The 13,140-nt window shown below is 42.7% G+C and overlaps 1 protein-coding gene across 3 annotated transcripts in view; it reads right to left on the bottom strand.

Moving 5' to 3' along the window:
* The window catches only part of LOC108702636 (chloride channel CLIC-like protein 1), a 71,779-nt gene that overhangs the window by 42,060 nt on the left and 16,579 nt on the right, over positions 1-13,140 (bottom strand). For 2 of the 3 annotated variants that reach the window (XM_018238241.2, XM_018238240.2), the window contains exon 2: positions 11,202-11,651. The exons of the other annotated variant lie outside the window; for it this stretch is intronic. In XM_018238241.2, the coding sequence (XP_018093730.1) occupies positions 11,202-11,609 (408 nt within the window). In that variant the 5' untranslated portion in view covers positions 11,610-11,651. The remainder of the gene's footprint in view (positions 1-11,201; positions 11,652-13,140) is intronic. 3 annotated transcript variants of the gene reach the window in all.

Genomic DNA, 13,140 nt, shown 5'->3' with positions numbered 1-13,140 from the left:
CAGAACATTCCTTCTCTGTATATTTGTATTCATACATATGGGAAGAAGTGCCATATTGTTTCCCTTAGTACAGTATGAGGGTATAGCTTATTGTGAGCCCAAAGCATTCCTTTTCTGTATGTTTGTATCTATACATATGGGAGATACTGTAGTTGCCATATTATTTCCCTTTCCCTACTTGTACACACAGTAAGAAGGTACCATATTGTTTCCCTTGGACAGTAAAATATGAGAGTATATCTTATTGTGTGCCCAGAACATACCTTGTCTTTATATTTATATTTCTGGGAGTGGAAACTGCTGGGAAGATTAACACTAAATATATTAAAATATAAGCCCATCGTCAAGTGATTTCAGCTCTAATTAAATAGTGATGAAAAGGTACAAGCATTTCCCCTTTGGAGTGTTGCCTCCCAGAGAGATAGTGCATCTCACAGCCTCCAGCTCAGTTTAAAATGATTTATTGGTAATCCGATATTAAATTTTCTGATAATCGCTCATCAACGTATCCTCCTTGTAATTCACAAACACAGAATGCTGCCAGTAAAAACTCATTTAGTAAATAAGTGCTGGAATGTTCGGTGTAACACAGCTGAGGAGGGTCCCGCCGTATCTGAGAGGAGGTGCAAATCTTTCCAATTAATTCATTTGGCAAAAGAACACTCAGACCGACAGCACCCGTGTGCCAATTGCTGAAGGAACACGTGGAACTGCAGAAACTTTAAAGGGAATCTATAGTTGGAAGAATATTGTATTATAATTTACTTGCCTTTCCCTGTTCTCTACGTGAATCTGTTGAGGCCTCTCAAGCCTGAAGGTTGCAAATGCAGTCAGGTGATAAGTGGACTGAGTTTGCATTATTGACACACTGGCTGCTATGGGTTATCACAGACTTGTTACTATACACACTTGTTAGCAAACAATCCATGGACCATTCTATTATGCGAGTTGGAAGCAAGACGCAAAATAACTCACTCTGGTTATACAATGTTTTGCACTAATTTCCATATTTTAATATTAAATTAAATTATAAATAAATATGAGGTTCTGTCTTAATCCAACCTGGCAATTAAATTAGGTCACTATAGGCACCATCTCTCCCTACTATACCTGCTATCCCACAGTCACACTCCCTTCCCAGAGACTATTATCCACTGTTACTATAGGCACCATCTCTCCCAACTATACCTGCTATCCCACAGTCACACTCCCTTCCCAGAGACTATTATCCACTGTTACTATAGGCACCATCTCTCTCTACTATACCTGCTATCCCACAGTCACACTCCCTTCCCAGAGACTATTATCCCACTGTTACTATAGGCACCATCTCTCCCTACTATACCTGATATCCCACAGTCACACTCCCTTCCCAGAAAATATTATCCACTGTTACTATAGGCATCATCTCTCCCTACTATACCTGCTATCCCACAGCCACACTCCCTTCCCAGAGACTATTATCCACTGTTACTATAGGCACCATCTCTCCCTACTATACCTGCTATCCCACAGTCACACTCCCTTCCCAGAGACTATTATCCCACTGTTACTATAGATACCATCTCTCCCTACTATACCTGCTATCCCACAGTCACACTCCCTTCCCAGAGACTATTATCCCACTGTTACTATAGGCACCATCTCTCCCTACTATACCTGCTATCCCACAGTCACACTCCCTTCCCAGAGACTATTATCCCACTGTTACTATAGGCACCATCTCTCCCTACTATACCTGCTATGCCACAGTCACACTCCCTTCCCAGAGACTATTATCCCACTGTTACTATAGACACCATCTCTCCCTACTATACCTGCTATCCCACAGTCACACTCCCTTCCCAGAGACTATTATCCCACTGTTACTATAGACACCATCTCTCCCTACTATACCTGCTATCCCACAGTCACACTCCCTTGCCAGAGACTATTATCCCACTGTTACTATAGGCACCATCTCTCCCTACTATACCTGCTATCCCACAGTCACACTCCCTTCCCAGAGACTATTATCCACTGTTACTATAGGCACCATCTCTCCCTACTATACCTGCTATCCCACAGTCACACTCCCTTCCCAGAGACTATTATCCCACTGTTACTATAGACACAATCTCTCCCTACTATACCTGCTATCTGACAGTCACACTCCCTTCCCAGACACTATTATCCCACTGTTACTATAGGCACCATCTCTCCCTACTATACCTGCTATCCCACAGTCACACTCCATTCCCAGAGACTATTATCCTACTGTTACTATAGACACCATCTCTCCCTACTATACCTGCTATCCCACAGTCACACTACATTCCCAGAGACTATTATCCCACTGTTACTATAGACACCATCTCCCCCTACTATACCTGCTATCCCACAGTCACACTCCCTTCCCAGAGACTATTATCCCACTGTTACTATAGACACCATCTCTCCCTACTATACCTGCTATCCCACAGTCACACTCCCTTCCCAGAGACTATTATCCCACTGTTACTATAGACACCATCTCTCCCTACTATACCTGCTATCCCACAGTCACACTCCCTTCCCAGACACTATTATCCCACTGTTACTATAGGCACCATCTCTCCCTACTATACCTGCTATCCCACAGTCACACTCCCTTCCCAGAGACTATTATCCACTGTTACTATAGGCACCATCTCTCCCTACTATACCTGCTATCCCACAGTCACACTCCCTTCCCAGACACTATTATCCCACTGTTACTATAGGCACCATCTCTCCCTACTATACCTGCTATCCCACAGTCACACTCCCTTCCCAGACACTATTATCCCACTGTTACTATAGGCACCATCTCTCCCTACTATACATACTATCCCACAGTCACACTCCCTTCCCAGACACTATTATCCCACTGTTACTATAGGCACCATCTCTCCCTACTATACCTACTATCCCACAGTCACACTCGATTACCAGAGATATTATCCCACTGTTACTATAGGCATCATCTCTCCCTACTATACCTGCTATCCCACACTCCCTTCCAGAAACTATTATCCCACTGTTACTATAGACACCATCTCTCCCTACTATACCTGCTATCCCACAGCCACAGTCCATTCCCAGAGACTAATTTCCCACTGCTACTATAGGCACCATCTCTCCTTACTATACCTGCTATCCCACAGTCACACTCCCTTCCCAGAGACTGTTATCCCACTGTTACTATAGGCACCACCTCTCCCTACTATACCTGCTATCCCACAGTCACACTCCCTTCCCAGAGACTATTATCCCACTGTTACTATAGGCACCATCTCTTCCTACTATACCTGCAGAATCGTAACTAGAGGGGGGCGGGCCCTGGCGCAGGCAGGTCGGGCCCCCGCCCCCCTCCGTACACACGGAACTGGCCGGGAATATGCGCCGCATAGCGGCGTGCGGACTGCCGGGGGGCCCTGGCCCGCTCGCACCCCCTGCTCCCGCGGTAGTTCCGCCACTGTATACCTGCTATCCCACAGTCACACTCCATTCCCAGAGACTATTAACCCCACTGTTACTAAAGGCACCATCTCTCCCTACTATACCTGCTATCCCAAAGTCACACTCCCTTCTAAGAGACTATTATCCACTGTTACTATAGGCACCATCTCTCCCTACTATACCTGCTATCCCAAAGTCACACTCCCTTCTAAGAGACTATTATCCCACTGTTACTATAGGCATCATGTCTTATTTATCTCTTTAATCTTTTTTTTATTAATAATTCCTAGATCACAGATGGGTGGAGACAAACAGCAGCATAAGACATACAGACATGGAAGGGATATGCAGTTGGGTAAAAAGGCACAGGGTTTGGGGGGACGGTGAAGTGTTTGTGTCTCATCTCAATCCAAAATGTCACCACTGATGAAGAAGGCTCTTTTGTCACCGACACTGTAGGAAAGGGGGTGTTCTCTGTGCTATTAAAGAGGGATAACTTGAGTGTTTTTATATAGAACGTTAGACTCACACTCTTTAATCTGCAGCCCAACACTGTTACTCATAGCCCCAACCAGTTACCATACAACCAGCATCTTAACGCTTAGGAGGTTGAAGTGAAGTCATTAGTTTGTTGTGAAGAACCTCAGACTCTTGAACTCTTTCGGTGAGACTGAGCTAGAATCACATGACTGGTAGAAAGCAGATAGGCCCAGGTACACAAGGAAATATCCAATCACAAGGGACACTGGGGGTTATGTAATAAAAGGCACTAAGTTTGCCTAGGAGCACTAACCAATAAGATCACTGTGCAAAGTGGCAGCATCCTGCATGGAACCTATAGTTCTGCACAATTTAGTATCATCTGCAAAAATAGAAACAGCACTTTCAATGCCCACCTCCAGGTCATTAATAAACAAGTTAAAAAGCAAAGGACATAGTACAGAGCCCTGCGGTACTCCACTAACAACACTGGTCCAATTAGAAAATGTTCCATTTACCACCACTCTTTGTAGTCTATCTTTTAGCCAGTTCTCTATCCAGGTACAAATACTATGTTCCAGGCCAACATTCCTTAATGTAAATCACATCCACTGCCATCCCAGAATCGAGGTCTCTACTTACCTTCTCTTAAAAAGAAATTAAGTTAGTCTGGCAAGATCTATTGAACATAAAACCATGCTGGCACAAACTCATAGTATTATGATTTGCTATGAAGTCCAGTATCTTATCCTTTGAAAAGCTTTCCTATCACTGACGTCAGACTAACTGGCCTATAGTTTTGAGGCTGAGAACGGGATCCTTTTTTGAATAGAGGCACCACATTAGCAATTCGCCAGTCTCTCGGCACTATGCCAGATCTCAATGAATCCTGAAAAATTAAGTAAAGAGGTTTGGCAATCACAGAGCTAAACTCGCTAATTACCCTGGGATGAATACCATCTGGCCCCGGACCTTTGTTAATCTTAACATGTTCTAGTCTCTTTTGAATTTCCTCATGTGTGAACCATGCATCATTAATTGTATTACTAGAATTGGTACTGTTAAGAAGGAAACCTTCACTTACTGGTTCCTCATTTGTGTAGACAGATGAAAAATATGAGTTCAGAATCTGCGCTTTTATTATGTTTTCATCAACCAGCTGACCCCCCTCTGATAGTAAGGGTCCCACCCCTTCCTGCTTCATTTTTTTACTATTAACATATTTAAAAAATTATTTTGGATTTTTTTTACTGCTTGCTGCAATATCCTTTCTATATCAATTTTAGCTTGCCTCATAGCTTCTTTGCATGATTTATTGGCCTCCTTGTACCTTATAAATGTCGGCTGTCCCAGCTAACTTGAAAGCCTTAAAAGCACGTCTTTTCTTACCCACCTCAACACCAACGCTTCTATTGAACCAAAAAGGTTTTGCTTTGCAACGATGTTCCTTGCTTACAAGTGGAATATACTGACAAGTATATTTATTAAGCAGCATTTTAAAGACTTCCCATTTTTGTTCTGTGTTTAACCCTGTGAAAAGCATTTCCCACTTAATATGTTGCAGAGATGCCGTAATACTGTCAAAGTTTGCACGTCTGAAATTTAGTGTTTTAGTTACTCCCTTATAGAATTGCTTCTGCAACAGAATCTCAAAGGAGACCATGTTATGATCACTATTCCCTAAATGTTCACCCACACAAATGTTAGAGATGAGTTCAGTATTGTTAGTTATTACAAGGTCCAAAAGAGAGTTATTCCTAGTAGGTTCTTGAACGAGCTGGAATAAAAAGTTGTCATTCAGCATATTTACAAACCTACTAGCTTTTTCTGTCTTAGCAACTCCATTACCCCAGTCAATGTCTGGATAATTGAAGTCACCCATAGCAACAACTTGACCCAGCTGTGAAGCCGCTTGTATCTGCAAGAGTAGCTGGGCTTCATACTCGACACTTATACGAGGTGGTTTATAGCATACACAAATGATAATTCTTTTTGTTACCTTTTGCCCAGTCAAAATCTCTACCCAGAGTGATTCTACACCCTCACCAGTGCCAGCTATTGTTATTTCTTTAGCGCATGGCTTTAATTCAGGCTTTACATACAAACACACTCCTCCACACTTTTTAATCCCTCTGTCCCTCCTAAAAAGGGTGTAACCATTTAAATTCACAATCCAGTTACATGTTTCATCCCACCAGGTCTCAGTGATACCAATTATATCATAATTTTTAGAGCATGCAATTAATTCTAGGTCTCCCATTTTACCTGACAAACTCTGTGCATTTGCCAGCTTACAGCGGAGGTTACTACTTTTACTTTTGAAATTTGCATTACTTAGTGGAGAATTATATGTAAAGTTAGTATTATTCTGTTTTCCTTGTAACAGAGAGACCTCCTTAGCTGGTAAACTGTATGGCCCCCTCACTCCTCCCCCATGACCCCTTACTAACCCCACTGCCCCGTCTACCCTAGCTTCCCCATAATTCTTTATCTCACCCACCCCCCCTTGCCTAGTTTAAACACTCCTCCAACCTCTTAGCCATTCTTTCCCCCAGCACCGCGGACCCCCTTCCATTGAGGTGCAAACCGTCACGACTGTATAGGTTGTACCCCAACGAAAAATCAGCCCAGTGCTCTAGGAACCCAAACCCTTCCTTCCTACACCAAGACTTGAGCCACGCATTTAGCTCCCTAAGCTGTTTTCCTAAACTTGCACGTGGCACGGGCAAAATTTCAGAAAAGATGACATTGGAAGACCTTTCCATGATCTTAGAGCCTAGATCCCTGAAATCACTCTTTAAGGTCTTCCATCTACCATTTATTTTGTCATTAGTACCAATATGCACTAAGACAGCTGGGTCATGCCCAGCCCCACCCAATAATTTGTCTATCCGATCAACCACATGCCGAACCCTGGCACCAGGTAGACAGCAAACTGTTCGGTTGTAGCGATCTGGACGACAAATTACCCTATCCACTTTCCTAATAATTGAATCCCCTACAACCATAATCTGCTTAGGCCTGACTCTACTCTCCTCCCCACCACTACTAGAGAAACTGGTCTCCCGGCTGTTAGAGCCCCATCTAGAATTGCCAATCCAGAGTTCATACTCCCATGATCTTCACACAACCTGGCAAATTTGTTGCGATGTATAATCTCCGGATCAGCCTCCATTTTCCTTTTGCCCACCTTAGATTTTCTAACTGTCACCCAGCTAGCTGCCTCAACATCCTGCTGCTGTTCTGTTCCCCCCAAACTATCTGACCCCGCTAGGTCCTGCTCAGTGAGCAAAAGACTCCTTTCAAGATTGTCAATCGACCGCAGTGTTGCAATTTGTTGCTCTAGTGCTCTAACTTGAGCCTCCAAAGTGGTAATTTGCTCACAACCACCACAGAGGTAAGCATTTTGGATCTCTTGTTCCAAATCTGCATACATATGGCAGACTGTGCACTGAGTCAGACCTTCAATCTTGCTAGCACTCATTATCCCAGTTACAGATCAAAACAGGAAAAAATAAAAATTAGGGTTTAGAACAAAGTTTTGACCTAGTTTGAACCTCCTTTAGTTTTCAACTCTGGTGTTTATAACTCCACTTACAGATCACCCACTTAACTCCGGTGTTTATAACTCCACTTACAGATCACCCACTTAACTCCAGTGTTTATAACTCCACTTACAGATCACCCACTTAACTCCGGTGTTTATAACTCCACTTACAGATCACCCACTTAACGAGCAAACACTTAAGAGAAGCTAACACTAGAGCAGAGATCCCCAACCTTTTGAACCCGTGAGCAACATTCAGAAGTAAAAGGTGTTGGGGAGCAACATAAGCATGAAAAATGTTTTTGGGCTGCCAAATAAGTGATGTGATTGGCCATTTGGTAGCCCCTATATGGATTGTCAACCTACATTGAGGCTCTGTTTGGTAGTACATCTATTTTTTATACAACTAAAACTTGCCTCCAAGCCTGGAATTCAAAAATAAGCTCCTGCTTTGAGGCCACTGGGAGCAACATCCAAGGGGTTGGAGAGCAACTTGTTGGGGATCACTGCACTAGAGCAAGCTCCACTGGAGTCCCAGGGGTTCTATTTATACAGTCTGTTCAGGTGCAACTAATCAAACCCCACCCCCTCAAACGGAGGGAAAACTAACTGAAAAGTAAAGCAGGTTGTGACAAACTTGCTGTAAGCACACTAGCACACCAAACTTTGTTGTTTAGCACCCAAGAGAGAAAAAAAAAACCCTTTAAAAAATAAAACCACAGTAGTTAAATATAAACCTTATATAAGATGCTTGCTTTTATACAGGTGACCAGTAAATGCTACCTGCTGATTGGTTGTAATTTCTTTTATTACATTTGGGGGACTGATTCAGTAACAACTGCACTTGAATGAATGGATATTTGGAAGTGACTTAGAATTACATTTTCTTTCATTAAACAAAAAAAAATTAGTTTTTTAGGTGAATTTCCCCTTTAAACATTAAATATTGTTTTCACGCAACAACAGTTATAGAAATTTCGGGGACGATTACAGCTCTGCCGCTCCCAGACAGAAACCATCTACTTTACAATCAGTTGGTCCAAATTTCAGAAAATATAATTTTATAAGGGGGGGGGAAATTTGTGCAAAGTCAAATTTAACACAAGTTGTCTTTTTATTTGTCCTTTTCATGTACTTCAAAAATAAAACTTTGAAAAAACGAAGGATGAGAGTTAAGAGTTTTTTTCCCTGTGAATGGTTCTGCTAGTCACAAGTTTCCGTTATTAATGAATCTGGAATGGTGTTTACAAACTACAAAGAATTTGCATACTGCAATTGGTCAACTGCCTGTTTAAAGGGTAAGTTCCTCATGAAATGAATGAATTGGGCTGCTGTGCAGCTACTTGTGTAAAGCAGAAGTTTGGAACCTACGCTGTGCTGCCCTGTTGTCCTCCCAGGAGCCTTTGGGAGAAACACCTATGCTGTAGCCTGTAGGTACCAGGTGTGCATGTCTATTGGGGAAGGCGTTGGTATGAAATTGGCAGGAACCATATGACAGCGGTTTCTTTTACAACTCATTCAGTCAGGATGCTATAGAGTCAAAAAAAAGTCCCCATAAGAAAAAACACCCATTGACTTTAATGCATAAGGACAAAAAAGTCACCATAAGAAAAAAAACGCCCTTTGACTTTAATGTACTTGGAAAAAAAAAGTCACCATAAGAAAAAACGCCCAATGACTTTAATGCATTAGGACAAAAAAAGTTGCCATAAGAAAAAACAGGGTTCCCACTGCAGGGTGCCTCAATCAGGATTGCACCAAAAGAATCACGTGCAGGAGGCAAATTGTGACCAAGAACTTAGAGCCTCCCTCTATGCCCAAACAGCCTGTAACCATTGAGGGTTGCTGGACGCTTCATGGACAACACTTGCCATTGCTGCTTATGGATAAACTAACTGCAGCTTTCATTGGCTGCAACTGATCACCAAATGCTTAAAACATTGACTTAAAGGGCATGTAAAGGAAAAAAAATAAAATACAATTTTTAATTTCTTTAATTAAAAAGAAACCTATCTCCAATATACTTTAATTAAAAAATGTGTACCGTTTTTATAAAAACTGCTGTGGATAGGAATTGTCAGACGATCCCTAACTGCTCTGCAGAGAAACAATCATACTTATGAACAACAGGATGAGCCCCGCCATACTTTCCAGCCATGCAGAACTCAAGCAGCTTTGTTTGTTTCCCTGTAGAACAGTCGGCGACTGTGTAGAGATTTGTACTGAATTTTATTTTTGGCTTTACATCCCCTTTACTGTTTCCAACTCCAGCTGCAGGGACAAAGATCATGGAGCCAGATTTAAACAGATAAACTGGGATTCTATTTAGAGGATTATTTTGCTGCAGCCACTGGTTCTGCAGAGTAAGAGAAAGTTTGTATTAAACAATACAAAAACTATAAAATCCACATTAGATAGTGCAGTCTGCATATTCTGATTATTAATCAGTCTTGCTGTATCGGCTTCTGGCAGATATTATTTGACTTGTGCTGTTTTGATAATTTATGACGATCCCTAAGCAGCCCAGATCCCACTGAGCTTGTGCACAGTCTTGGTCTTGCAAAGATGTTTAACAAAGTTACAAGATGGTGACCCCCTGTGGCCAACTTTGATTAGGCTTGTGGTGCAGGAAATTCATGTTTATGTTTAGTATACAAAATACAGCATTTCTAGCCTTATTATATTTTATACTTTACTTCCCCTTTAATACAAACAGCTACACTCAATACGCCAGCGAACAGAGTTACTGACCCCGGAAAAGTATTCGATGCAGGATTTGCGTGCAGGTTTGGCTCAACCTGGGATTTTATTTCCAGGAAACAAGGGTATCTTGTTCCAATCAAGAATATTTAAAACTTCTGTTTTAATTTAGAAAAAAAAATGAAAAGACAAATTGCTTTTCCGCAGAGCGCCATTAGCGGTCCGGACTTCAAATACTGGGAAGCGACTTCCCCTATCAATAAAAGAGAAAAGGCTTGGTGGAGGCCCAAACCAGACAGTGGTGACTCAGAGCAGAAAATAAAAAACACAAAATTGGGAACTACGGGTGATAAAATGAATAATGCGACCGTCTGCTTCCAATTTGCGGAGGGAAAATGTAAATTCAGCTTGAAGGCCCCGTAAAAGCAAAAATGATTGATTTGACTTTACATACCATTAAATTACGCATATGAGAATATGTCTTTATTTGAAGCAGAAGTCCTGCTTTATTTGTGCCTAAGCTAGAGTTCTGCAGCGGGTCGGGTACCCGCAAAAACCTGCGGTACCCTGCGGGTTGAAGTTCCAGTCGCGGGTATAGATGCGGGTCGGCGGTTCTGCGGGTTGCAGGTCGCGCCGCAGGTTTTGTCAATACCGATTTTTACTCCTTTTTTTCTGATCACGCCTACTTTCGATGATGTCACTTCCGGTTTACAATAACAGCACTTCCTGAGTCTTGATGGTCAGCGGGTCCGGGTTGCGGATAAGGTACTTGCGGGTCGGGTATCGGGTCCAAGCGGGTAAGAATGCGGGTTGCGGATTGCAGGTTGCGGGTACGGGTTCCAAAAAAAAGACGCGCGCAGGACTCTAGTCTAAACAAAGCCCTGCCCACTTTAATGTGTCCAATAGGACTTTAGAGCTGCACAATGGTAATGATAGGGTTAGAGAGATAACAACAGTGGGGTAAATTGGGAAGGGTAGAGTAGTATAAAAGTGAGAAAGCGAACAGGGCACTTACCTCACTGAGAACGGATGTTTTCTTGGCCACTTCCATCTGATACAAGCGCACCCATTCCCACGGGACTGAAATGAACAGGCAGAGGATGATGAAGAGAGTGAACATTTGATTCCAAGTGGCCAGTAGAGGGCGGTGCCACCCTGCCGGGGCATGTAACACTGGGACAGACGTTCTCCTGACCACACCCTTTGTACAGTGTTTTGACCCTTGCCATAAGCCCATGGAGAAAGCCACAATATAACACATAAGGGAGGCGGAGAGGAAAGCCTTGGAGTAAATATTCCACGTTGGGAATGGAGACCTCATGGACCAAGGGGGCGGAAAGTCATTCTCTGCCTCTGGGAAACCCACAATCAAGTATCGTATAAAATCAATTTTGTTTGAAATCCAGAGAGAGATTGAGTCCATGATCTGTTCTCAGTGTCCAAAATCTGGCCTCCACTAATATTTCTGGAACAAAAGTGCAGGACAACATATTAATAGGTAAAATATACTAATAGGTTTAAAAGCAGAAAGTCATTAGGGGGAAATAGACAAGGGGTAGCACTAAAAGTCACAATATAGCACAAGGTACAGAGTGGGTGCAAGGCAGCCCCGTGCTTACTTTGTATCGGCAAACCGTAACTTGCACATCTGGATATTGTGCTAGTTAGGGGGTGAGTAAGGAACAGGATTGGGTAGAAGCTGTGTGGACCAAGCGGTGGGGGAAGGAGGCTGGATGAGCAAGAAGATGGAAGGCAGATGATAGGGTGCTGGGCAAAGTAGTATTATTTGCCTTGGGTGCCAATACTACTAGCCAGTTACTGGATGGATTATTATCCCCATTGCAAATATATGTATTCTACGTACCACTTCTCCCTACTATACCTGCTATCCCACAGTCACACTCCCTTCCCAGAGCCTATTATCCACTGTTACTATAGACATCAGCTCTCCCTACTATACCTGTTATCCCACAGTCACACTCCCTTCCCAGAGACTATTTAACCGCTGTTACTATTGGCACCATCTCTCCCTACTATACCTGCTATCCCACAGTCACACTCCCTTCCCAGAGACTATTATCCCACTGTTACTATAGACACCATCTCTCCCTACTATACCTGTTATCCCACAGCCACACTCCCTTCCCAGAGACTATTATCCCACTGTTACTATAGACACCATCTCTCCCTACTATACCTGCTATCCCACAGTCACACTCCCTTCCCAGAGACTATTATCCACTGTTATTATAGACACCATCTCTCCCTACTATACCTGCTATCCCACAGTCACATTATTTCCCAAAACTGATGGCCTAAGAGAGCCTAATATTTAGCCCAGGGAATTTGCCTCATTTGCTATTTGCAAGACCATAATGACATTCAAATCTTCATCCACCTGTGATGTGTTTGTAGCAATTACGCTGTCAATTCAAGAAACATGGGAATGTACATCTGTGCTGTCATGCTGTTGTTACAGTAACATGATCGCTAAACACACATCACACCGCTCATTATAATCCTGCTCTCATGTCTGGATTCCAGGAAAGAGAGAACACGATCAAGCTCAGCATTATCTTATTAGAGCAACAGCAAACAATTTCCAATTGGGAAATAACCCCCTGAAATTAGCTACCAGGCTGCAATCTAAAATGCTACCTGGTTGTTATGGTTCACTGACCCCGGCAACCAAGAAGCTAACATTTTGTGATGGTTCAGTTTTATTGTTACGGATACTATCTATTGCTGATGTTTCTGTAGAGACCCTCTCCTTTTCACCCTCCATTCTGACTAGTTAACGCTATAAAAAAAAAGAGCAGAAATACTAAGCGAGTGTTAAGTTGCTGGCACCACCCAGTGGATAACAGGTGACATGACCCGTATTTACTAGTTGAGGAATCCCACTGTGCAACAATGTAACACAGCTCATTCATTTGGGAACAATGTACCACATC

Source organism: Xenopus laevis, chromosome 9_10S (genome assembly GCF_017654675.1).
Source record: "Xenopus laevis strain J_2021 chromosome 9_10S, Xenopus_laevis_v10.1, whole genome shotgun sequence".
NCBI lineage: Eukaryota > Metazoa > Chordata > Amphibia > Anura > Pipidae > Xenopus > Xenopus laevis.
This window is presented reverse-complemented; position numbering and strand designations above follow the sequence as displayed.